This window comes from Delphinus delphis, chromosome 2 (genome assembly GCF_949987515.2).
Source record: "Delphinus delphis chromosome 2, mDelDel1.2, whole genome shotgun sequence".
NCBI lineage: Eukaryota > Metazoa > Chordata > Mammalia > Artiodactyla > Delphinidae > Delphinus > Delphinus delphis.
In genome coordinates, this window is record NC_082684.1 from 102,920,602 (window position 1) to 102,947,677 (window position 27,076).

At 45.7% G+C, this 27,076-nt stretch overlaps 1 protein-coding gene across 1 annotated transcript in view; it reads right to left on the minus strand.

The window, feature by feature from the left end:
• Positions 1-29: 29 nt before the first annotated feature.
• The window catches only part of TMC3 (transmembrane channel like 3), a 44,067-nt gene continuing 17,020 nt past the window's right edge, over positions 30-27,076 (minus strand). Inside the window, exons 8-22 of the mRNA XM_060003603.1 lie at positions 26,493-26,640; positions 25,746-25,789; positions 21,832-21,979; positions 20,121-20,230; positions 17,320-17,398; positions 15,806-16,051; positions 14,833-14,961; positions 14,468-14,535; positions 12,644-12,772; positions 10,564-10,674; positions 9,194-9,319; positions 8,492-8,570; positions 6,403-6,445; positions 4,487-4,736; positions 30-849 (exon numbers count right to left, since the gene is read on the minus strand). Coding sequence (XP_059859586.1) covers positions 30-849; positions 4,487-4,736; positions 6,403-6,445; positions 8,492-8,570; positions 9,194-9,319; positions 10,564-10,674; positions 12,644-12,772; positions 14,468-14,535; positions 14,833-14,961; positions 15,806-16,051; positions 17,320-17,398; positions 20,121-20,230; positions 21,832-21,979; positions 25,746-25,789; positions 26,493-26,640 — 2,530 coding nt within the window. The remainder of the gene's footprint in view (positions 850-4,486; positions 4,737-6,402; positions 6,446-8,491; positions 8,571-9,193; positions 9,320-10,563; positions 10,675-12,643; positions 12,773-14,467; positions 14,536-14,832; positions 14,962-15,805; positions 16,052-17,319; positions 17,399-20,120; positions 20,231-21,831; positions 21,980-25,745; positions 25,790-26,492; positions 26,641-27,076) is intronic.

A 27,076-nucleotide genomic window follows, 5' to 3' on the forward strand; every position in this document is an offset into this window, starting at 1 on the left:
CTCTATGAATGGGACGCCAGGAGAAGGCCCTAGACATTTGAACAAATCAGGTCATTCAGATCTGTGGTCAGCTCCTGCCTAGACATGGCCTTCCTCCTGCCAAACTGGCCCGCAGACCTCGGAAACTTGGGCTGGCTGCGGGTGACCTGGAGACACTGGTCGGTGCTGCTGTTCTGCTGGTCACTGCTGGATGCTGCCGACATGGAATCAGATTCTGTGACGGATGGCTCGAACTTGGCCTTAACTCTCGGCTTCAGAGGGTGCGGGGGGGGTTGGAAATTCCGGTAGCGTGGCTTTTTATACACATACATCGGCCGGTCAAGCTGACCCTCAATGCCATCATTCCAAGATTTGTAATGTGTCCGTCTCTGGAGCTCAGGAGTCAGGGCCTGACTTTCTAAACTTCTGCCAACATAAAAATGAGGAGCCCCGTGGAGGTCGGTCAGGGAGCGTGGGTAGAAAGCCCGTCTGCTCATTTTTCTCCTCTGCATCTCCTCCTCTTCTTCACTGAGCTGTGGAGAGGCCCAGGGAATACACTGTTGCATGTTCCTGGGGTACATCTCCACAGCGTCCCCAAAGACGTCTACCTTGAAACGTCTTTCTGGCCAGAAAGTCGAATGGTTTTCTTGGTGAGGGTCACGTTCATTAACCATATAGTATCTGGGGGCACGGGACCTATGACCCCGTGGCACCAAAGCTGAGACCCTTGATCCATGGTCGATTTGCTGAAGGTCTTTTCGGAAAAGAGGCTCTGAGTGAACGTCTTCGATGCGCTTTGTAAACATTCCAGGTGTGCAGGGTCTCTTCCTGTAAAGATCACTTGTGCTTGCACACAGACCACGTGGGTACCTGAAAGACAGAGGTGGTTAAACACCTGCAGCGTTGGTGCTCACAGACCCCTATGCTGTCCCAGCACCGCGAGCTAGAACAGCAGTTCTCTGCATTTCCACTGAAACTTGTTCTGAAATGTTAATGGGTGTCCAGTGGTTAGGACTCTGTGCTTCCACTGCAGGGGGCACGGGTTTGATCCCTGTTAGGGGAACTAAGATCCCACATGCCGTGCAGCGAGGACAAAAAAAAAAAAAATTTCCTAATGGGTGTCCAGTGGGTTGCATGCACAGGAGGCTTCGGGGAACTGGGTTAAATAGATTTCTTTACTGCTGGAATTCTCAGAACCCTTAAAGTAATGATGTGCACCGTGAATCTCCATGGAGGGCAAAGCGTTGTGCTGGTGTATTTCATCATGGAGACCTCCTTTTGTCCAGGAGTATATAGTGGGCCTAAGAACTGTGGAGCACACGCTGGGAACACTGCCCCTCACTATCTCTGCCATGCAGCCGTCCAGGTTCTTGGACACTTCCTCCCCATAGCCTATGTAGACAAAGAATGTCACCTGTCATTTCAGAGAACAAAGGATGTAAAGCCATCGGTCACTGTGGCTGCCGTGACGGTGCCCCCTACGGGGAATTCGGGATGGAGAAAAACAAGATACTGGCCCTAGATAGTTAAGATGTGTATCAAAGAAATAACTTCAATGAGCTCAGACTCTTGCATATTTCCCTAGAAGATAGAAAAGCACTAAAATCATTAACTTGAAATGTCTGTCTTTTTGTGATTAGCAGTAAGGCTTTGATGTTCAACCACGTGGGTTTTTTTCAGCAAAAACTGCTGTATCTCCTAGCTCCTTCTTTGGAACGGTCCTTCAGAACCATCTGAGAGGCCATGTCCCAGGTCATAGTCCTCAGTAAGTCCGCCAAATAAAACATAATTCTCAAATTTTAGGTTGTGCTTTTTTTTTTTCAGTCGACACCTATCCAGGACTATTGGAATCTCTCCTCCGTACCAAAGCCCAATAGATACATGAAGACAACTCCTAATATAGCAAGATTTTGAATTCTTTGTTCACTTAGTCATTGCTTTTACAAACAAAACAACCTCACCCCTTATCCCTGCCAAACAACTCTCCTATATATTACCTGTATTGCTTTCACTGTGTTACATTCAGATCAGATATAATTCTCCATGTAAGTTAGGGTCAGTGCATCCTTCTAGATGTCCTACCTCCCTGAAAAGAACGCAGGGCTCTACTGCTTTCTTATGTGTAGGTACAACTGAAATAATTGACCCATACAAATGCAGAAATGATCTTGCCCATAACTTGGCCAGCCTGGAAGTAAAATATAAAAGATCTTGCCGATAATATAGCCAGTCTGGAGTAAAAAAATAAAAGATAAAAAAAAATTTAAACAACAACGTCCTACTGTATAGTACAGGGAACTATTGATATATTCAGTATCTCGTAATAACCTATAATGGAAAAGAATATGCAAAAGAATATATATGTATATATACATGTTTATATAACTGAATCACTGAACTAACACTTGAAACTAACACTGCTGTGTAAATCAACTATACTTCAATAAAAAAAAAAAAAAAGAAGAGAGAAAGTCCCAACTCCAGAGAGACTCAAAGGCCTTAGTGGTCTGTGTTACACTTCTTTCCAGCATCATCTCTGGCTTCCCTCCAGGCTCCCTTTGCTGCAGTCATTTCCCAAAGATGCCTCACTTCTTCATAACGTCATACCTTTGTTCATGCTTATTCTCCACTATGGTACATTCTTATTTTTTCTTTTTGGTTTTTAATTTTTAAATTTTTTGTGTTTTCTTTATAACATTCTTTCTATATCCTCCCAAAAAATATTAAATGGAGATTGGTTAAATAAGTCATAGCATATCTAGACAGTGGAATAATAATTGACCTTTTCCTCCCCATCTTTATTGAAGTATAACTGACAAATAAAAATTGCATATGTTTAATGTGTGCAACTTGATTTAATATATGTATCCATTGTGAAATGATTACCACAGTCAAGCTAATTCACACATTCATCATCTCACAGAGTAACCACTTTTTTTTTTTTTATGACACATGTCGTTGTCTCCTTTTAATAGAGGGATTTAATTGACCAAGAACTGCAAACTTTTTTTAAAAAAAACTGGTATATGGCTTAGGCAATACTGTCTATTACCAACCAAGAACGCTCTGGAACATATTCTAGTTTCTTTCTTAATAAATAAAAAGAATCGTACACTGTGACCAAGTGTCGTTTATCCCAGAAATACAGGAATTGTTTTTTTTAAGTCTTAATTTTAAAAAATGGCTTTTCATTGATACCAGTTTATTTCTCAACACTGTGGTACATTCTTTTTTTTTTTTTTTTGTGGTACGCGGGCCTCTCACTGTTTTGGCCTCTCCCGTTGCGGAGCACAAGCTCCGGATGCGCAGGCTCAGTGGCCATGGCTCACGGGCCCAGCCGCTGTGCGGCATGTGGGATCTTCCCGGACCGGGGCACGAACCCGTGTCCCCGGCATCGGCAGGCGGACTCTCAACCACTGCGCCACCAGGGAAGCCCTATGGTACATTCTTGATTCTTCTCCATTCGGTGAGCTCTTACTTAGTTTTTAAAGCCCAAGTCCAATATAATTTCTCCTAAGAAATATTTACGCATTCTCCACGTAGACTTTATCTCAATCCCCCTTGTCCTCTGAAAACATACTGTTTATCACAGAAGCATAGCATTGATCACATCATCTAATATTTAACTACATCCTTCTCTCACTCTACTTTCAACTCTCGGAGGCAGAGATGTTTCTGATTAATCTGTAGTATCCATCCCAGAGAGTACAATAGAGTTGATTCTCAATAAAAGTTTGTTGATTTAGATACTAGAGAATTCTTTACAATACAAACGTGTTTGGATTATGCTAATCTGGAATTTTTTGAGTGACAGTGTTGTTGCCATTGACAAGCAAACAACTAATATTCTAATTACAATTAATCCCTCTATTCATTAAACCAGGTCCCCAATGGAAAAAAAAATTTTTTTTAAGGCATTTTCTTTTCTTAGGCTATAGAAATAAATACCCTAGGTTGGCAGGAAGGTTGCTTATAGGTTATACGGCAGAAGGCCGAAGAGGAAGAATTTGTCCTGTTTGACAAACTTTGTCCCCTGATTTCTTCTCAACAGCAGATGTCAACAGGCAGAAATGGCCTTGCGGCCTTCGGGCAGAAATGGAATTTAATGGCTCTCACTTCCTGAACCTGTTAGGGCCTTTGAAGCCCTCATGGTTTTTTTGTTTTGTTTTGTTTTGTTTGATGCACAAAAACTGAACTAAAACTTTATTTTCTATTTGGAAATAAACACAGCAAAAATAAGAACGAATTTTTATCCTTCTAAAACGCTCCATCAGGTCTGGATGACGGGGACAGTCTCCTCTGCTCTGAGAGACCTGTGTTCTTCTCGATGGGAAAATAATGCTCTGGTCTCCTGCTTCTCCTCATCACCTAATCCTTCCTTATCCGGTGCTGTCCCTAACATTTCAGCTTTCCTAATGGCTTTTTATCCTGCTCTTTATGGCTCTGGACCGTCACTGGTAAGTATTACCCAGGAGGCAGATTTCCTGCCGAGCTGCAGTTAACTCACCTGGTAGAGTTGTGCCCGGATCTGGAGACGCCAGGAAGAGGCAAGCTGGGATTGCCGGGTCCTGGCTGGGGACTCGGGGGCACGGGCTGGGTGATGGTCTCCACCCTGCTACTCATGCTGCTCGATGAGTCGAAATTGACCACATTGCCATTGTTTTGGGGTGTCGCCGAGTGAGCCGAGGACAGCTGGCTGCCAAAATCGCTGTCCTTTGGAAACCTCTTGGTGCTGTCGTCTTGGGTTTGGATGCGGGCTGCAGGAAGAGAGAGGGTGAGGGGAAGACAAGCTGAGGGGGGACACGCTCAGGCTGGTTTCGCTGCAAGTGTCCTGACTTCCAACAGGTGGGTCCACAAACAGTTGTGTGCACTCGCAGATACTCCTGACCCCATGGGTGACAAACATTTCGTAATTCAAATCATTTCTTCACTGAGAGTTGGAGCTGGAAGGGAGCGTAGGAGGAACCAGATGAACCCCGAGGCTTTACACGTGCACCATCTGATACCCCCATGAGCAAAGTGGATTATTCACCAGCTTTGGGGCTCTGGTTCTTTATCTATACAATGATACGATGAAGCTTAGATGATAATTACGATTTTTTGGAAACAGTTCACAGAGCATTCTGAAAAGAAGTGTGGTCTTGGGCTTGAAAAACATTAGATGACAATATTGTTATCCTGAGAAAGTTCCTAGTTTTTGAAGGCAACCTGAACTAAACTTAATTATGCTTCATGGGCAAATAATATTTGATAATTACAGTAGAATTTTATAACATGAGCTGCAGTCTCTTTCCACAGCAGTTTTTTAAAATTTTTTATTTGATACTGGAATATAGTTGATTAACAGTGCTGTGTTAGTTTCAGGTGTACAGCACAGTGATTCAGTTACGCATGTACACGTATCTATTCTTTTTCAAATTCTTTTCCCATTTAGGTCGTTACAGAACACGGAGCAGAGTTCCCTGTGCTGTACAGTAGGTCATTGTTGCTTATCTATTTTAAATATAGCAGTGTACACATGTCACTTTCCATAGCAGTTTTTATCTGTAGGCTGGCTCTCTGAGGAAGTGGATGGAGCAAACACAACCCTTAGGCCTCATGACTCTTACTCAGGTATTTTCTTGGAAGGAAACACATCCCTCCCAGTTAGCTCTGCATTGAAGCAGACAAAGGAGTTGGTCCGCAAAGCCTTTTTGGGTCTCATTTTTGTTTATTTTCTGAGGAAGAGTATGGACTACGTATGCCATTTTGCCGTTGCCCACTGATCTTATTAGTGGCTCCAAGTGGCAGACATGTTTCCTTTGAGCTGCACCTGCCCACTTTCCCCTCCCTTCAGCCCACACCAGACTTGTGCTTCTTGTATTATCATTCTTTCTACAGGGAGGCTCTTTCCTTTTCCCTCAATGAGCCCAGATGGGAACAAGTATGTCCAGGTGCTGCTGGGGAAGATGGGAAGAAGTGTGCCCGTTGGGTTTGGATTTCATACTAGGGAATCTGTTTTCATGGCTGGACCTGCCCACCTGGTATTGCTCTGCAGGCAGGGACAGAGAGGACATGACCTAAGGGGCAGAGAACTGGGGAGGGGGGCTTGCAAGGAAAAAATGGGCCATTGAGAGGAAGTACACAAAAGTGAATAAGGCCAAGATGTTCTTATGGGTTTTCTTCAGATTTTTGTGCTTCTTTTTCTCTCCTACTTCAATACTTCCTTGTGATTTCAGATGTGTTTTGGGGTTATTCACAGGTCTGGGTCTGATGTAAAAATTATAGATATAAACCAACATTTATATCCCTAGATTTTTATTGTGTCTAGTTAATTGTGAAAGCCACAGTTGAGTAGGAATGTTTATTCGTGATGAACCTTAAACTGCTGTTTTTTTAAAATGCTCACCAACTGAGACATCGGGAATTTTTGTTTGTACTTACCTTCTACCATTTGGGCAACCTTTTTCTTATCTTCAGATCTTGCCTAAAATATAAATGATAACCATATGTTTGTTTTGGATTTACAGGAAGGAGTAACAAATACAGTTAAGTCCCCTACATATGAACGGGTTCCATTCCGAGAGGGCGTTTGTGAGTCCAATTTGTTCGTAAGTCCAACAAAGTTAGCCTAGGTCCCCAACGAACACAATGGGCTATACAGTACTGTATTGGAATAGGTTTATAATACTATTATAAAATAATGCACAAAACAAACAAACACACGCAAATAATACATAAAAAACAAAAAATAAAGAAAACATTTCTAATCTTACAGTACAGTACCTTGAAAAGTACAGTAGTACAGTACAACAGCTGGCATACAGGGGCACGTTCGCATCTTTGAAAGCTCTCAACTTGAAGGTTCGTGTGTAGGGGACTTGCTGTACTATTCTTGGGGGTGGGGCTGGGGAACGATGTAGGTATCACTGCTGATCCTTTGGGCCATGGCTGAGCTACTGCCATCACCTGGGGACAGTGTGCTCTGGTCCTAAGCCTGTGACTTGAATGAATAAATGCTGACACCTGAGAGCTGAAGTTTTATCCCCGGCAAGTTTCATTTTTAGGGGCAGCTCTTTGATAGACCATGTTGAGATTCTGCTAAGCACGGTTTGGCTGAGACACAAAAGAGAAAATATGGATCAACCACACGGGAGATGTGTGTTTCCATAGCCATGTGGCATGTGGGATCTTAGTTCCCCGACCAGGGATCAAACCTGGGCCCCCTGCAGTGGGAGCACGGAGTCTTAACCACTGGACTGCCAGGGAAGTTCCTAGATGCATTTCTTATTTGACTATATATAAAATGAGTTGGTGTTTCTTTACATGAGTTGATATTTGTGAGAGTTGTTTTTTTTTAAACAGAAAGGTGGAAGTTTTTTGCGTGGGGTTCTGGGACTGGGTGAAGCAAGTGAGGTATCCAGGGGTCAAATTTAAGGAGGTGCTCACTCTTGGGGCTGTGGGAGTGCAGGGTCGGTGTGACCCTGAGAGTCTGTGCCTCTAAGTTTGGCAGCCTGGTGCCTCGTCCCAGTCCTGGCCCTGGGGGAGCACCTGGGGTGTGCAGAGGAGGAGAAACTGTGGAAGGATGGGGGAGTGTTGGTTTCCCTCTGACTGTTCTGAGAACTATGGTTTGAGCCCCAGATGGGAGAGAAGGTATAGTAAGTCCCCCACATATGAACCTTCAAGCTATGAACTTTCAAAGATGTGAAAGTGCGTTCCATCAGTGTCAGGCGTGAGTGATATCGCAACTCGCCCTCCGTCTCCTGTTGCTGACGATCCTTCAGCTCTACCATCTCCCACCTCCTCTCCCTCCTCCAGTAACTCTTCTTGCCTGTTCACTCGATGCCAGCCCCTGGATGCCAGCTGTTGTACTTTACTGCTGTACTTTTCAAGGTACTGCACTGTAAGAGTCAAAATGTTTTCTTTATTGTTTGTGGGTTTTTAAATATATTATTTGTGTGAAAAGTATTATAAACCTGTTACAGTACAGTACTATGTAGCTGATTGTGTTAGCTGGGAACCTAGGTGAACTTTGTTGGACTTAGGAACAAACTGGACTTACGATTGCGCTCTCGGAGCGGAACTTGTTCGTATGTAAGGGGACTTACTGTAATGACAACCAGAATTTAAAAGATATGAAAAGGGTGGGTCTTTGGGTCCAAACAGTGTCTTTGGGCTCAGATGTCCAACTCAACATGGGATTAGGGAGGGATCCTTTCTCCCCGCCCAGTCAGTGCAGCCAGCAGAAAAGCCCAGTACATTGCAAGCTTGGTGGCCACAGGAGGGGGAGCTGAAGTGCTGAGGGCATGAGCGAGGCCTCTAGGAGAGGAGGCTCGTTCTGGCAATTGAGGGCCTGGGTATTCTTAGAAACAGCCCTGGGAGCTCCTGGCCGGGGAGGGGTGGCCTTGCACTCTAGCTCGTGGTCAAGAGTCCCAGTAATTTGCAAATGTGACCTCACTGGTATTCCCTGGCCAGGGAAATCAGTCAGATGGTTGATGCCCATTCACGGTAGCAAAGGTTACGTAATACTTGCGTTTTGGATCTGCGTTCTGAGCTGGTGGTTGCTGAGCTTTAAGGATCTTGCGATGCTCTGAAGATAATAGATGAGCATGCTAGGGCAGAAGAGCACAGGGCGGTGAGCGTACGTCATCCCCCTGGCCGGGCTTCTGTGTTCCCGGCCCGATGTGGGCTACCCACTGACCACCCCACCACCCCCTGAGGACAAAATGTATCAGTGAGTTTTCAGGCTGGCAAGTGCTGGGAAGGAACTGCTTTCCTTTTCTCTCTCCTGAGTTTCAAAGCGACCTCCATTGACCTGGAATTCTGCACGGATGACAGCCGTAAGGAAGGAGTGAAGACGGGAGAGGCGTGTTACAGTATATCGTGGTAGGAGTATTGGATCAACTACTTGATGTTATTTCCCCTTTAAGTTAAAACAGACGCAAGTTAGCTGCACTGTAAAATTCCATGTTGAGATTAAACTGCTGGAAAATAAGATAATGATAATCACATTCAACCCCATGATCATGGCCACAGCGATCGCCGAAATGCTGTTGACGAATCAATCATGCTCTACCTCCCTGGCCCGTGGCATTCAGCAGCCCTGCTCAGATCATCCGGCTCCGTAAGTGACTTTTGAATGAACTCACTGAATTTATACAATTATTGGAAAGCAGTGCTTTCTTCTTGGCCAAACACGCAGAAGTCCCCCCAAAGCAGGCAGGAAAGTACTCACAAAAGAAGCAGCACAGCTGGCAGGATAACCACAGGGCTACTGATGTACCCAACCACAGAGCCAAACCACGCGGGAAAGTCCTTCTCAATCGTTTCTGACACGATGTCATAAATTTTCTCTTGTCCGCTGTGAGAAAGAAAACCATAATTCCAGATTATATTGCTTTTGGCAGAAGGATCCTGCAAGCCATGAAAAAAAAAGAAAAAAGGCTAGCTAGCTAGAGTCCAATCCTCAAAGTCAGTTTCAAAGCTAAAGTTAAGTATCTGATGAATGTGAAAGATACATGACATTCCTGAAATGATTTCATCTGAAGGAGCCATTTAATTAACATGTAGGTTTGAAGATGGGGTCAGTAACTACAGGGTGTGTGTGTGTGTGTGTGTGTGTGTGTGTGTGTAATGTATACAAAGATAGACTCTAAATGTTACATATACGTTGTATCAAAACTGACTGAAAGCAGATGCTAGGTGAAGATAATTGAAGTGACTTCTGTCTTGATGCAGCTAGATAATGTAGAATCAAAAGTGACATGCAGGGCTTCCCTGGTGGCGCAGTGGTTGAGAGTCCGCCTGCCGATGCGGGAGGGGCACGGGTTCATGCCCCGGTCCGGGAAGATCCCACATGCCGTGGAGCGGCTGGGCCCATGAGCCATGGCCGCTGAGCCTGCGCGTCCGGAGCCTATGCTCCACAACGGGAGGGGCCACAGCAGTGAGAGGCCTGCGTATCACACACACAAAAAAATTTTTAAAAAAACTTCAGTCTTATCCAATCTCACGGCATCTCAAATAAAAACCATAGTCCAGGTCTTCCCTGGTGGCGCAGTGGTTGGGAGTCCGCCTGCCGCTGCAGGAGACACGGGTTCGTGCCCCGGTCCGGGAAGATCCCACGTGCCATGGAGCGGCTGAGCCCGTGAGCCATGGCCGCTGAGCCTGCGCGTCCGGAGCCTGTGCTCCGCAACGGGAGAGGCCACAATAGTGAGAGGCCTGCATACCACAAAAAAAAAAAAAAAAAAAGAAAAGAAAAGAAAAGAAAGTGACATGGACTATCTCTTAATAAAAGCTTTCTGAGTTCTGGAAGGGAAAGATTGACCAGGTAGAATTTCCTTCTAGCCTTGGAGCAATGCCGTTTCCCGTTTTGATTCGAAGTGGGCTGTATCTTTTAAAGGTGAGCACAGAGATGATTATACTTGAGGGCAGCCTGCTTAGCAAGGAAAGGGAAATGGTCTTGGATTCAAAAGACATGAGTTTGAAGTTTTTCTCTGCTGTTGACCTGTTTTGTGAGCCAGAAGGAGAATTCAGTTCAATGCGGGGGTCCTTCCTCTATAGCTGTCAGTAGCTCCAGGCAGAGTGGGCTGAATTAAGAGAACTTACCTAAATGGCCCGCAATTTAGAGATGGCTTGTACCGGACGATAGCAAAAATGGTTGGCAGCATGCATAGGAAGAGCATAAAAAGGAGCATTGCCAGGTAGAAGTTGTTGGATCTGTAAAGAAACCAAATGCCAGGTGCTGAGTTCACTCTCTGGCCAGCTGCCGATGATGTCTGTGCACCCCACTGCCCCGCCCCCGAAAAAAAAACAAAACCGACACAGAAACTGTAGCCCGGACTCTTTGCAAACAGAAAAATCCTCCTCCCATCACTGCCTAGGAAAGGGTCTGTTATAGGATCACAGGCAATTTAGCAAACTAGAAATGGAGGCTCAAAGGGAATTCGTGGATCACCCAGCCCAACCTGTTCATCTACTAAACGCTGGCTGAGCACCTGTCCACCTCAAACCAAGAGACGGGTGACCCCATGGCCATCACACAATAAACTTAATTCATGGAAAACTCTTAGCACCTTTGCCCCACCCAGCTGAGTCCTTACCTAGTGGTTCCCTGTCCTGTTCCCAGCCTTGAACTTGTCCCCTATGTCTGAGGATGGTTTGACTCTTTTGTTACGGTTCTTGACTCTCTTACTTGGATGTCTCTCTCAACCTCTTATCTGCTCTGCTCCTGGCTGCTCAGGGTGAATGGTCTCCCTGAGTAAGCCCTGGGCCCTGGGCCCTAAGCTGGTCTGAAAGCTCGGCTGCCCAGGCTTCCCCCGAGGGCAGCACAGGTCTGTTTGGTGTGCAAGGCCCTGTATATAGTCCTGAAAAGAGAATGAATGGTCTGTTCACCTTGAGACTCTCAGCCTGCATGCTCTCTCTCTCTCTAAAGAAATAGACTGGACTAGGAGAGAGCAGAAAATGTCAGGGCACATACAATGTGGTTAAGTAGGTGAGTGTTAATTTGTGAAACCTTTCTCTATTTATATGCACACATTCTCTTTATATATATGTATAGACACACACACACATATATATACACTCAATATATTTGTGTATCCATTTATATGTATGTGTTATGTATATTTATGTGTGTATATATGTATGCATGTATTTTTATATATAGGCCTACATAGATGTCAATGAATATACACATTCATATATAAATTATATATAAAACATATATATGCATCTACACTGGTCTCTAGGTGAAAGATAAATACACTGTCATGCTGGTTATTGTCAAAAAGTTTGAAAGATACAGATATACACCCACATCAATAACTATTATGTCAAAATAAAATAAATGAGTTCTAATCAAGGTGTTCAAAATGTGATATGAATTCACCAAAATGGCTAAAGTGAAAAATACAGAGAAGAACAAGTGTTGACAAGGTTGTGGGACAACTGGAACTCTCACATGATGCTGGTGCGAGTGGAAAGGGCGCCTCTGCTTTGGCAAAACAGTTGGCGCTCTCTACTAGAGGAGAACACATGCGTGGCCTGTGAGCCAGCAAGTGCAGTCCTAGGTATGTACCCAGCAAAGGACATGCGTGAGAATGTTCAAGGCAGTGTTATTCATTATAGCTAACCACAGGAGGATGGATAAAGAAATTGGGGAGGGGGCTGTCCTCAATGAGGTGATTCTCACAAGCACAATACTGAGAAGAAGACAGGAATAAAAGAGGTCATACTGAGTGTGATTCTATTTACATCAAGTAAAAAATGGTGTGGCGGGGGGGGGGGACGAATTACGCTGTTAGAAGCTGGTAGCGACCGGCGTCGAGTACAAGGGGGCTTCTGGGCGCTGTTCTTGTTCTGTTTCTCCATCTGGGGGTTGGTTACAGAGTTGCGTTCAGTTTGTGAATATTCATCAAGCCAGGTATTTGTGATGTGTGCCCTTTCTGGATGATCATTAAACTTCAGTAAAAAGTTGTAAAAGATGTGGCATGAGCTTAAGAAGAGTCATGATTCATTTGAGGGGTGGGGCATTGACAGTGGCTTCAGGGAGGAAAGGCAACTGGAGGGCGGACAAGATTTTGGCAGGCAGGGTGTTGGGGAGACCCCCTTGCTGGAGGTCACTCTGGCTAAGGCGAGTGTGGGTGATGTGAGTTCTCTCTGTGAAGCGGACTTGACGCTCACTGACCTGGAGGCTCGGAAGACTTGCTGGTGGGGCACGTTGCAGGTCAGCACGGCCCAGCTGCGCAGGTACATGAGCCCAATGAGTTTGAGGACGTTGAAGGCAGGGAGACACGGTGAGAAGAAGGCTCCCATCCTGAAACCACAATGGGAGGCCAGTTAGCGTCTGTTCTCCTCTGGTCTATCTTGGTTCTGAGAGCTTGAGGTTTAAACTCTGTGCTTAAACAACTGAAGAAGCCCCTGGAGATCTGAGACCCCAACCTTCCACCTGCTGGAGATAAGACAAGTCACTTCTGCAGATGAGCAGGGAGCCTGTTTTAAAATATCCTCTTGGCACAAGGATGCTAAGTGTCTCCTGCCTCTTCACACTTAGCAAAGGAAACGCCCTCTTCCGGTCAAGAGGCAAATGGTGGGTAACTGCGGTTTCGGGCAAGCTCTAGATTTTGCCTGTCTATGGGGTTGGTGGGGCTACGCTAATACATTATTGACTTTCAGATTTGATCAACATTATGTGGAGCAGAGCTACTTTTGTTGGACCTTTGCTAAGCATCCTCACACACTTTGGCCCATTTAACCTGCTGAAACCATAAAAGGAGGGATAAATAGCCAAAGTTTTTAGACATGAAATGTGGGTCTGGGAAAATTAGGTGATTTGCTCAGAGACTAATATCATCCAAACTGAGAGACCTTTGAGAGTGACAGATCTGGGATAACATCCCGGGAAAACAGAGGTATATCTACCCTGCCAATAAGGGCCAAATACGGAATGAAACCCAGATCTTCTGACTTTAAGGCTAAACCTGCTTATACTGGATGTTTATTCAATACAATACTTGCGAAGTTTGGATTTAGCAGCAGGAAAATAGATACAAAGAGAGGTTTAATAAGTAAAACGCTTTTTTAAAAAAACTTTTGGTTTCTCACATCAGGCAAGACACTTAGCTTCTCTTTTCCTCAGTTTCTTCATATTTAAAATGGAGAAACGTTAAGTAAATGTTTTGTATTATTTTTAATACTGTATTTGTGAAAATATTTTTCAAAATAAGTGGACTCTAAGAATACAGAATTTGAGTAAAGGGATATTACTTTATATTCCATTCCTCCTGCATTTTACTGAATGATTATGAAGAGAGATTGTGTCTTCTGAAGGTATGGGACACCCAGGTTCTTCTTCTTTTTCGTCGTTTGCTTGTATTTTAACAAATAGCACTTTTTGTGGTCCAGTAGGGAAAGCCAGAGATGGAGGGATGGTTAGGGAGCTCTCCGCCGTGTCCCCATGGACACACACTCCATGTCGATCAGATGATCCCTTTCAGCCTTTAGGATCTTTAGGACCATGATTGCCTTGGCTGGGGGCTGCCCTGGGTGAGCAGACCTCCCGTAGGTCTATCTTTCTGGGGGATAGCCGTGCACCTGGGCTCAATGTCCAAGTGAGAGTACGGAAGGAGAGTGGGTAGCTGAAGGCAGGCTCCCCAGCTGTGACACAGCCACTGATGGAAGTCCTCCTCGGGGGTCAGCAGCCTCTCCTCCTAGCCTCCCCACAATCCTCCCCAGCAGCTTATTCTACTGGTTCTTGTGCAGTTTTATTTGTTTTTCAGTGACCGATAGTGGCTTAAAAATGGACTATTTCCTTCCTCATTCCTTTCTGCAAAATGCTTAGAAAACCATTACTGAAATTACTATATATGTGAAATAGTTCAATTAGAAACTCTTTATGTCCTTTCTTGACTCTTATGACTGTGTTTATTACGGTCATGTCCCATCCAGACTTGGTAAATTAAAATCTTAGCCCAGATTAGATGTAAGCACAGCAGGAAGCTTTGCTACGTACCAAATCATTCCTTGGTTGTAGACTAAATGTAACACGTTCTCTGCTATTTTGAATTCCCCGTATTCAGGCTACAAGAGAAAACGAACTTCTGCATTAAAAAACGTTCCAAATTTCTTTGCATAAACCAGTTCATTAGAGTCAAATACACAGAATTCTCTGCTCGCCTAGATACGTAGAGATCATTGTCTGTGAGGCCATCCCAGCAAATGGTAAATGTAAGAAAGAAATGGGAACTCAGCTTTGTACAGCCTTTCCCTCTTCCCTCACGTATTTTCTCTCAGCCATGTCAGTTTCCCAGCCCGGCCATCAGGAAAGGATGGATCTGGCCATACGAACTTCCCCAATGGACACGGCATCTTACTTACAAACTTGCTCTCCAGGTCCCAACACCAGTAGTCACTTAAGTACCGAACGAAAAGTCCTCGGAAGAAGTCTATGAGCAGGATGCTGGCCACAGTGAACAGCATGTCGATGATGGAGAGCTTCAACATCTCCTGCAACACAAGGCGTCCTTGGATGCCACCACGCCCTGCCCTTCCCACTGTCCACCTCTTCCTTGGGGTCCTCCCTTCTCTCTTCATTCCCATGGCTTGAGCCACCGGGCCCCCTCCAATGGCGACTTAATTTTTGGCACATAATAGCTGCTCGACAAATATTTGTTAATTTGAATTTTGATATCTGAGGCCAGCTTTACACAAAGCCAGGGAAAAAGTCTATGGTTCTGAGCCACAGGAGACTACTTGAGGTGTTATCATGGGATATAGTGAAGGTGAAAGGCAGAGGGGTTCAGAGCAGAGTTTGGAGCAGATGCCTCGGTTTAGGGCTTCATTCTGCTTTTTTTTTTTTTTTTTTGATATGGATCTTTTTTAAAGTATTTATTGAATCTGTTACAATATCGATTCTGTTTTATATTTTGTTTTTTTGGCGCAAGGCATGTGGGATCTTAGCTCCCCGAACAGGGCTGGAACCCTCATCCCCTGAATTGGAAGGCTAAGTCTTAACCACTGGACCACCAGGGAAGTCCCCTTCATTCTTCTTTTACTATCTGTGTTTTGGGGCAAGTTACTTAAACTCTAGTGCTTCAGTTTCCTCATCTCTGCTTCTAAGGATGATAATAAGATTCTAGACTAAGCACTTAGAACAGGGTCAAGCACATCGTTAATACTGCCTGAGTCCTTACACTGATTATAATTCATTTTGAGACCTGGAAAATCCTAATCCCCCACTGAACTTTATTTTCCTTTTCTATAAAATAGAGATAATGACACTTCAGAGAATCGCTAGAATTAAGTGATGAAATGGACACGAAAGGGCTTTATAAGGGAACGAGGGAGCCACCTGTCCAACGTATGTCTCCCAGCATTGGCCTTGCGGAGTCTGGGTGGAAGCAGTGGTCTTGTTGGCCTCTGAGAGAGGCGAGGTGTAAGTCAGAACGTTGGCTTGTTCCAGGGCCCAAGTGCTGTTTCTCCTGAGCCCTATCCCAGGCCCAGGTGTGGACCACTTCTCTTCTCCAGGGGCTGCCCTGGTGACAAAGAAGATGGTAGAATCTATCCAATGAGTTGTGCTATTGCGGGGAGCAGTTTCCTGTGGAGAGAGGGAAGGAAGAAGAAAAGGTTGTCCAGTTATGTGTAAATAAGAATCCATCATGAACACCAAGGATATCACTGCATTGCTTGGGAATAATCTCTTTTTCTTTATCTCTGATTCTCTCTGTCTCTGACTCTCTCTCTCTCTCACTATCTCTAGCTTGGTTGATAACCACTTGACTAGAGTTGGTCCGGTAATGAACATAGAGTTGTAATGAATAGCATTGATTTTTCCCTAGTAAAGTGTCAGAGCCTGTCCTAGGTTACAGCATGTTGTATTTCTCATTCTCACAAGAGTGTCAGGTAAGAATGATTATTCCATTTTACAGATGAAGGAACTGAAGCTCAGCTAGTTGAAGTCAAACGCTTAAGGTCCTGTTGCTGGGAAGTGGCAGGTAAGGACCCAGTCTACGCAACATCAAAGTCCTGATGCAGAACCATTTCTCCCTGTGGCCTCTTCTGTCTCATAAGCAGCAGGATTTGATGCTAGGAAGGTATGGCTTGGGCAAACAACCCTGAAGAAGCCTCCTACTCCCTGCCTCCTCTTCCCCTACCATTTTGGGATAACCTCACAGGTGGGGCAGGTTTAAAATGACCTCCAAAACTACCCTAGGCTGGGATGGTGAGGGCTGCTCTGAACTGCTCTCCATAAGATATTTATTTTCTCCTGATTTTCTAAGTGAAAATTAGTCCCATGGTCTGCCATTCTCCTGGGATCATTTACAATAGCTGTTGATAACCTTTCCTGATGGAATTCCAGGAAAGAGTGTCAAGAGACCCAGGTTTTCATTCCAGCCCTGTCACTGACTAGCCATACATTCTGGCCTCAGTTTCTTTATCTTGGAAATGAGACCAAATTTCCTATCCTCTGTTGAGAAGACCACAAATGAACTGATTTTTGAACATGATGAACAGAGTGCAAATACTAGCAGTGATATTGACGACACTGATGATGACTCTGTATCTGTGTGTATGTGTGTGTGTGTGTGCATATGTGTATATATGTATGTATTCAATATGTATGTGTATATGTGTGTGTGTGCATGTGTATATGTGTGTGTGTATGTGCGTGTGTTTGTGTATATGTGCGTGTGTTTGTGTATGTATATGTGTGTATCTTTGTGTGTCTGTATATGTGTATATATGTGTGTATGTGTGTGTGTTTGTGTGTGTGTGTATATATGTGTGTATGTGCGTGTGTGTATGTGTGTGTGGTGTGGGGGGGGCAGTGGTTGGCTGGGCACGTCCCCAGGACGGAGCACTCACCTCAGTGCTCATGCTGTTAACTTTGTCCAGGAGGGCGATGATCAGACTGTAGAGGTTTCCCAGGTACAGCACAAGGACCCTGAAAGCCACAAGCCCACCTTGAATGACCAGACCACCACTCCATGGTTCTAGACTGACCACAATTTGGGAGTGACCACCATGTTTTGGCTAAGACAGTTGCTGGTTGCCACACTTGGTTTCCTTCAGAATCAGACTGTGGGCATTAAAACAAAATACAGAATTCCCGAATCTACACTGTTTCAAGAGGTCTGGATGGGGTCTGGGAATCCTTTTATCTCCTTACCAGGTGATTCCACTATAGCCGATCTCTGGATCAGTATTTCAGAGCCTCTGGGATAGCAGACAGTGTGTGAGCTCAGGAAGCGGGGCTCTGAAGTGTAGTGTGAATTACCCATGTCCTGTCATGTCTTCTGGTTTATAAAGTGATTTTCCAGGCATTATCTCATTTGAGTCTCGCCTGTGAGGTCCATATTATTATAACCCCCACTTAAGGGACAAGGGTATTGAACATGGGGAGGTCTTAAGTCACCTGCTCGGGTTCACACAGTTAAAAAGAGGCGGGTGAGATTTCAGGATCTCAGTGGTCTGGCTCTGAAATACAGGCTGAACCGGTCAGACGGGCTGAATCAGTGAGGGGCTGTGGGCACGTCTACACCTGCTCACAGGTGGGCAACCTTGAGCAGATGGTAGCTGCCCGCAGCAGCCTCTATCAGCCAGTGATCCAAGACTTGATGCCCGTTTCCCCGGAGTTGGAAGGTTTGGGGAAACACGTCATGGAGTTTCCCAGGCTGCAGCCTTGGGTCTTAACAGAAACATGTCTGGGGAAATGAGATGAGAAAGGAAAATGGCAGGTTTACAAATCTCTCACAGGACAGTGGTTGGCACTTGGAGAATCATGAAGCCAGTGCCAGTTGGTGAAAAAGAGAAAGCAGATTTAACATGAGGAAAAGACCAGATGATTGGCACTTTGAGTTGCCCATCCCCACAGGCCTTCATCTCCTCAGGTGCAGAGTTTACCACCTGTGGCCACCAGTGTGCAGGAGTGAGCAGGGAAACAGGGGCTAGGACACCTCCGGGGGCATCATTCTGACTCATCTTGGCTTTCCCTGTGCACTGTGGAGGGATTCCCTTCAGCTTCCCTTTCTATCTCTGTCTTCACCTAACACAGGGCAGGACCCTCAGAGTCGACTTGGCACTTGTTGGCTGAAGGAAGGACCGAGAGAATTTAACCTTCTGCCGTCTTCGTGTCGCATGGCTCTGGTTCTCACTGTACCCTGAAGAAAAGGTAGCTTCGTCTGCTGGTGAGTTAGTGGAACTAAAGTCATATATCCTACTCTTATTTCTAGAATGAGCCTGAATTCATCAGGGGCAAGTCTCTTGAAGCCCCTGTTTCTCTAGTTTTGAACGAGAATAACGAGGCCAATCTGTATAATAGGACTGCTGTTAGACCAAATGCAGTCACAGAATTGATCCTCCCCAGTGCCTGCCGTGAGGGAGTTGCTGAGGACAGCACTTCTCTCTCCTAGGTCAACAGAGGAGGTGCCGAGCAGAGCACAGAGACCAGGGTTCAAGCCTGGGGGGCTGGGAGTGCCTTCCAGAGCTACCCTGGGTGAGGGGCTTCCACACACCCCTTGATCTTTCGAGTGATGTTTTTCTATCTCTGAAGTGACAGTTGGACTTCAAGATCGTGGCAAACTACAGCCTTTTAGCCAAACCCTGCCCTCTTCTATTTTTGTAATAAAGTTGCAGGGAACTCGGCCACACCCTTCGGATGATGTATTGTCTGTGGCTGCTTTTGTGCTACAACCTCAGAGTTGAGGCACAGAGACCGTGTGACCCGCAAAACCAAAAAGATTTACTATTTGGTCCTTTATGGAAAACATTTGCCGACTCCTGAATGGCAACCATTCTTCCCAAAGTGCTCTGTGGGAAATTTGTTCTGTGGAACGTGATCAAGCATTACAAGGGAAAGCACAAACCAAACACTGTAGACCCGGGAGGGATGGGAGGTAAATCAGCGGGGCTCGGACAGTGCCACCCTCTGCGACAGTCACCCTAACAGAGACGGGGATTTTTCGGGAAGACAGTGATGATGCCAGCGCTAGAGAAGAAGTGTGGTTTCAGGGGGTCGTCCCTCTGACCTCCCCCTCCCCTGCCCCTACTCCCCGCCTGCTGTGCTCACATCTGCATTAACAACCTGTATTCACACCCACTGACCATCCCAGCACAGCCCTGATGCCCGAGGCTCCCTGACTTACAAGAACCGCTTTGAGTCTATGCTTTGGGGAATTATTAGCAAAGCACGATGTTCATCTCGCGTCTGGAAAGACAGCATGGGTCTCTCACCTCTCACGGTCAGTCCACTGAGGGACCCAACGTGAGCGATACACGGCACACTGTCCATCATCTTCTTGGTCCTCTTTCTCTTGTATCTGCTTTTTCTGCCTGTTCTCCCCCTTCCCCTCCCCCTCCCCCTCCCTCTCTCCCACCTCCTCTTCCTCCTCTTGTTCTCATCACCACCTTTTCACCCGTTTCTTCCGTCCTGTCCTCCTGGTCCATCCTCTCCAGCCCCCTCCTCTCTCCCTGCTTCCTCTTCCCCCTTCTTCCCACCATTCTCTCTTGTGGTCCCCTGAGTTTCTTGCGATGCAGCCGTAGGGGAAGTCCTGTGCTAAGTTTTGGGGGGAACAAAGCAAGCCCTGGCTCCCGAGGGACTGGGTTCCCACAGTGGGTGGCCGGACAGGTAACCCACAACAAGCCATTTCCCAGCGGGGTGGCGGTACCTTGCCAGCTGGAAGCGCAGTGTGGTCCGTGGGTGGTACATCTCCAAGGCGGCGATGAGGTCAAAGGCTGACGGTGCCAGCATGGTGACGAGGGACACCACCACGCTCACCTACCAAGAGAGGGTGTGCCCCACTGAGCTCCTCGGGGACCCGCATCCCAGCCTCCCTCACCTCATAGTTGGTCTGTAGCCTAATGTTTGGTCGGGGAGGGGGGTATTCAGAGGGTCATGCAGTTCTTACATGGAAAACCTCCCCCAAATCTTGGCTAATGAGCTGTTTTCAAAAGGCCACTTTGCCATGGGTTTATCCCTTCTAGGAACACTCCTTAATCTGAAGACACTCGTACATGCCTTTGAGATTTATTGGTGTTTCTGCCACCTTCTCCAATTACCATCTCATTCTATTTCTACTTCCCTTACCTTGGATGGAAGAAGGAAATAACTGTAACTGTTAAGAATAGAAAAGGGAAGGCTAAGAGGTAATTTAATATTCTTTCTGCACATGGAAGATTAATTATCTAGAGAATTATGCCTGGCTCTTGTTTCTCTGGACTTATGTACTTTCTCTGCAAATGAAAAAGGAGGCTTAGCTGGTACACAAGAGGTGTGAGCTAAAGGAAGAAATAATTTCTGAATTTACCTTTAAAATATCTATCTACACACAAGCCCATATTTATCAATATATAACCCACTTAATTGACATAAAACATGAAGAGGTATAGAAAGAGATTACCTAATGCAGTCTCAGATTTTGAAAAATTATTGTACATTGAGGATAAATTGATAAGTATCACCTTGCCTGCCCACTTTGTTTTTTAAATCCCAAGGATGGTAATCATTTTCATACAAGTGGTCTGAGAGGTAGCATTTGTGCTATTTCTACCACTCCAATCTTTACAGGTAAATTGAGCCAAGTGTTCAGGACAAGAATCTTGCAATAAATATTAAGAATTATAAAATTGTTTATAACCTTCCTCTTGGTAATTTTCTATTCATGAGAATATTCCCATAAATGGAGGGGAAAGAGCGTTTTAAAAAATAAGCCATCCGGGGCTTCCCTGGTGGCGCAGTGGTTGAAAGTCCGCCTGCCGATGCAGGGGACACAGGCCCGCGTCCCAGTCCGGGAAGATCCCACATACCGCGGAGCGGCTGGGCCCGTGAGCCATGGCCGCTGAGCCTGCGCGTCCGGAGCCTGTGCTCCGCAACGAGAGAGGCCGCAACAGTGAGAGGTCTGCGTATCGCCAAAAAAAAAAAAAGAAAAAGAAAAAAATAAGCCATTGGTGTGGGGCTGTTTGGGAAGGATTATTTGTGATTTAGAAATATGGAAAGCACCTAAATGTTCAATAATCCCCACACGGTCAACTTTGACACATGCAATGAAAGACAGTGCAGTTGCCAATGCAAGTCTAGGCGAAGTCAGTTTCTGGAAACATGTATATAGAGAAACACGAAGCCAGAAAAGCAAAGCACAGTCAGCAGCAAAACAAACGTAAAGACTGTGCAAATGCCTGAAGGTGTTTTTGAATCAAAATCTTCCTTATTAAGACCAGTGAAATCATTTAGCCAAGGCCGGGTGTTGCCACTCTGGATCCAAGCTCCTGCAGCCCGTGCTCTAGAAGAAGAAGACTGCAATTTTTCCGTGGAGATGTTTCCAGGGAACCCACTTAAGAAACACCCAGGAAACAGAGGGGCAGCTACTGTTGTGTGGGTACCTCGTTCTTTTCCCAGAGCGTCAGCTCCTCCTTGGACTGTGCCAGCTTCTGGGACCGATCCACCACGAAGTAGATGAGATAGATGCTCCCAGCCAGCGAGAGAAGCACCAGGATGTTGGCGATGACCCTCAGGCAGATGGTCACTGCCCTGCGGGGAGAGGCAGGTATGAGGACGATATACCGGGCTCTGCACAGGGCACCCTGATGCACAGAAAAGGCCAGTGAAGGATGGGAAGACATTTACTGCCAAGTGGATTCTCTGCCCTGAAGAATCAGTGTTCTTCCCCCACGCCCAGAATCCCTCATTTCCTAAGAGATCAACAGTGAGTTATTAATCTAAGCCACCAGCATCAGTGGGGCTTGAAACACACACACACACACACACACACACACACACACACGTTCTGGAGTCTGAGTATTTGGGCTTCAGTGTTTGCTTTGCCACTTAAAATGCGAGTCCTGTGGCGTATGCACATTTCAGTTACAGGAGCTCAGGTACAGGTGCTCAGGAGAGGGAAGGGGGAGGAAGGAGGGGAGGTAATGATCCTGCCTCTCATTTCACACCATGATTTCAATATTATACCACGTATTTACTTGGGATTGGTTATCTGTCTGTTCCCTCTAGAAAGCAAGTGCTCGATTGTTAAAAGTCTTCTTCACGGCTGTATTCTCAGCTCTTAGAACAGGCCCAGTCCATAGAAGCACTTCATAAATATTTGCTGGAGGAAGAAGTAAAGAAAGGAGCTGGGACACGGGCTCCTCTTTCCTCGCCAGGTCTCACTTCCCAAAGGCCTCTTACAATCAACCGTGTTGCTACTACAGTAAGTCCCCTACATAGGAACCTGCAAGTTGCGAACTTTCAAAGATGCGAACATGCATCTGGAACCTGTACCAGCAACGTCAGGCGTGAGTGACATCACAGCTCGCCCTCCGTCTCCTGTTGCTGACGGTCCTTCAGCTCTACCATCTCCCACCTCCTCTCCCTCCTCCAGTCACTAACGTTTCTTTCCTGTTCACTCGATGTCAGCCCCTGGATGCCAGCTGTTGTACTGTGCTACTGTACTTTTCAAGGTACCGTACTGTAAGAGTCAAAATGTTTTATTCTTTGTGTTTGTTTTTTATGTGTTATCTGTGTGAAAAGTATGATAAACCTATTCCAGTACAGTACTAGAGAGCCGATTGTGGCTAACTTTGTTGGACTTACGAACACATTGGACTTACGAACGTGCTCTCGGGACGGAACTCGTTCATATGTAGGGGACTTACTGCGTTTACAGTAAGTTTCCAGTTTTAACTGAAAAAACCCTACTCTTCCTGGAGGAGAATTCACTGACTCCAATTGGCTTATCTTTAAGGCATCTGCTTCCGACTTCGGGGTCAGTCTTAGTCCGTTTTCCCTGAAAGCAGAACCTCAGGCAAAGGTGTGTTTGCGAGGAGTTTTTCTGGGAAGTGATGCCAGGAAGTGTGCGTGAAGTTCTGGGGAGTGAGACCACAGAGGGCAGGCGGCTGCAGGGCCGTCTGAGGGGCCTGTGAGGTGGCATCTCAGAAATGCCTGGCCGGGGTGGGGGTGGGGTGCAAATGCGAAGCGTTTTCCATCAGCTCCTGTTCCCTGGTGGTCAAGGGCCACTCCAGAGCACTGACTCCCAGTGCTGCACCCAGTCTTTCGGTTGCATGAACACGTGTGGACTGGGATCTTGTGGGTGCCCCACACTGTAGCCTCAGAGGAGCCCTGGGCAGCGAGCAATGGGTACCAGTGGAGGCTCTGAGGGGCATGTGTGCAGCCGGTGGCAGCCTGCACAGCCTGCCTGGCATCAAGGTTGGAGAAAGAGGTGTGGCCAGGAGGATTTGGAGGGGCACGCGAGGGGTGTACCACCCGCTCCCCACCCTCTGGGTGACCTTGGACAGGTCACAACATCTCCTTCTGCACGGATCTTAGCCTTTCCTCTGCGCAATGAGGAAACTCACTCCCAAATGGAATGCTAAGTGTCACCTTGTCTTCTGGCAGAGGAGAGCTTTCGATAAGGCGTCATAGAGCACCAGAGATGGAAGACTTGAGAGTGAGGTCCATTAACACCACCTTAGTGCTTCTTCACTTCCTCCTGTCCCCAGATCACCCTGTCATCATTTGTAGGGTCATGCTACCCACGTGGTCCCTGAGGCAGGTCCTGCATTTCTGGTCCCCCCTCCCCGCCTCCAGCACTGTTGGTCCTTGTGGCAATTACACCAGAAAATGCACGTGATGGGCTTGCGGGGGAAGTAGGCAGTCACATGCTACTTTTCCCCTGTCTCCATCCTCTTCCTTCCACCTCCTGTTATAATATCCTGGATATCCCAGAATACCTCTTACACATCTATTTTCCTCAAGTTTTGACAGAATCAGGAGGACTCAGGATTTGTGAGTGGAAGAGAGATGAGAATCCGGTTCCTTGTTGATTTGTTTGTTTGTAATAATGAATCATTGAATGAGACGTTTTTTAACTGGAATGCATTTAGGACGGCAGGAGCTTCCAAATTTGAGGGAACATAAAAACCTCCCCTGAGTTTTGCTTTGCGAGACCTGCTAAGAATGTGGAGCCTTGTCTCTCACTCCCAGAGACGTTAATTCAGTCAATCAGGGTGGGCGCCAAAGGGGTCTGCGTCTGCAGTGCCCACGGGTGATTCTGATGTGGGTGGGCGCTCTCTTTCCTCTGAGAAGCACGGATGGAGTCCCATCCTTTCATTTCATAAGTGAGGAATTAGAGGCCCGGAAAAGTCAAGGGAGTTTCGGGGTCATAAAAGTTAATGACGAAGAGAGGGCTAGAATCCATCTTCTGACACCCTGTGGAGAATCCTTCCCACCACGACACCCTGCTTCCTCTCGGGGGCTGGGTGTTTCCTCCACTCCCCAGGTCTCCAGCACTCCCCAGGACAGGCTTTCTGCACTGTAGGAACTAATCATGGGGCTTAAAGAACCAGTGAGGATGGACCTAGAGATTGTCATACAGAGTGAAGTAAGTCAGAAAGAGAAAAACAAATACCGTATAATATCGCTTATATGTAGAATCTAGAAAAATGGTAGAGATGAACTCATTTGCAAAGCAGAAATAGAGTCACAGATGTAGAGAACAAACTTATGGTCACCAAGGGGGCAGAGAGGGTGGGATGAATTGGGAGATTGGGATTGACTTATATACACTACTGTATATAAAATAGCTAGCTAATGAGAACCTGCTGTATAGCACATGGAACTCTACTCAATGCTCTGTGGTGATCTAAATGGGAAGGAAATCTAAAAAGGAGGGGATCTATGTCTACCTATAACTGATGCACTTTGCCGTACAGCAGAAACTCATGCAACATTGTAAAGCAATTATACTCCAATAGAAATTAATTTAAAAAAAGAACCAGTGAGGATATTGGATGAGCAGGCGTGTCCGGCCCAGGAGGACTGGGTCATCGCCTTTCTGTGTCGTCCATTCTGTGGCCAAAGGGCCTCAGCCTCACCAAGGAAGCCCTCACAACCTTGAGAAGAACTCCAAACCCGAGAAGTCACTTTAGAAGTTTTGTCAACAAGCATTGGATACTACTTGTGTCCTAGGACTTTAGAGATTTGTTGCTAAATAAAATTAGTCTTTGCTTAGTTTAACAAACTAGAAATTGGTGCTAAAAATATCTTTTATTATCTAAGCAAAACAATAGGAAGCTGGTCAGCCTCAGACCTCTCACCCTACTGCCAAATCCATGGAAGGAGGAACAACTCCGAAATACTGCTATCGAAAAATTATGGGGTTCCCACATTCCACATTACCAGAAGGACAGGTTTTAAGGAGAAGAACTGCCTGAAAAGGTGTGAAAATGAGATATAGTCTGGTGATTTTTCTACTAAATTAAAACAGCTTATCAATGAATTCAGGATGGGGAGTCTTCATACATACAGGTTTTTGCTCTTCTTCTTCTCCTGTTCTTCCAGTATAGCCTCCTTTAAAGAAAGACACATATGGTATCAAAAGCTTAGCATCATCGTTAATCATAAATATTCAGAAATAGTTTATGAAAGAAATGACTTATCCAGTATTTTTCATCATAACTTCAATGTCTAGACTCCATCCAATAAGATTCTATTGATATCAGTGCTTTATATGATAATAGATAGATAAAAAAGGAAATTGGGGAATGGGAAAAAGAGGGAAGGAGTAAATTATTTAGGTCACTGAAATATCTAAATCATTTTTTTTCTCAAAAGGGGGCACCATTGAACTATCTGTGTTGTTCAGTAGATCCAGGTCTCCGAATGCCTTTGACTGCGTTATCTTCTAAGGTAACACTAAAAGCTTATATCCCTCACATATATGTATTTATTCATTTACAAGTTATGTACACGCAACACGGTAGCAATCCATTATGCAAATGAACAAAGATACACACACTGAAATTTTAGAAGGATGAAAGTAAAAAAAAAGAGACGTTCCCGTATTTTTCTCCAGTACACCATCCGATTGTTTGGTGCCTGTTGGAGGCACAGTATGTCACATCTCGGTGCAGACCGTGGCTGCCCTGGTCTGTGAGCACCGTGGGAAGGAGACCACGCTGACTCTCCCAGCAGAGGGCCAGCGGCTCACGCTGTGAAGGCTGTGATCTGCAGAGCCCTGACTCCCGGCAGCCTGAACGGCTCGCTTACTCACCCTGATGCTGTTCACGATGGCAGCGGTTTTGCTCTCTGCCGCCTCTGGGTTTCCAATGAGGTAATCCCAGGCGCAGAACACCCGCCAGCAGAACGTGTAGTTTTCATTGGACGCGCTGGCGAGGCTCATTCGGGAATTCTTAGCCATCCTGCAAAAAAGGACCAGAGAAAACCATAATTTGAAAAGTTACATGCACCTCAATATTCCTTGCAGCACTACAATAGGCAGGACATAGAAGCAACCTAAATGTCCATCGTCAGATGAATGGATAAAGAAGATGTGGCACATATATACAATGGAATATTACTCAGCCATAAAAAAGAATGAAATAATGCCATTTGCAGCAACAGGGATGCAAATAGAGGTTATCATACTAAGTGAAGTAAGTCAGACAGAGAAAGACAAATATCATGATATCATTTGTATGGGGAATCTAAAAAAAGGCTACAAATGAACTTATCTACAAAACCGAAATAGAGTTACAGATGTAGAAAATAGACTTATGGTTATGGGGGGTAAGGGGGAGAGGGATAAATTGGTAGATTGGGATTGACATAGACACACTACTATGTATAAAATAGTTA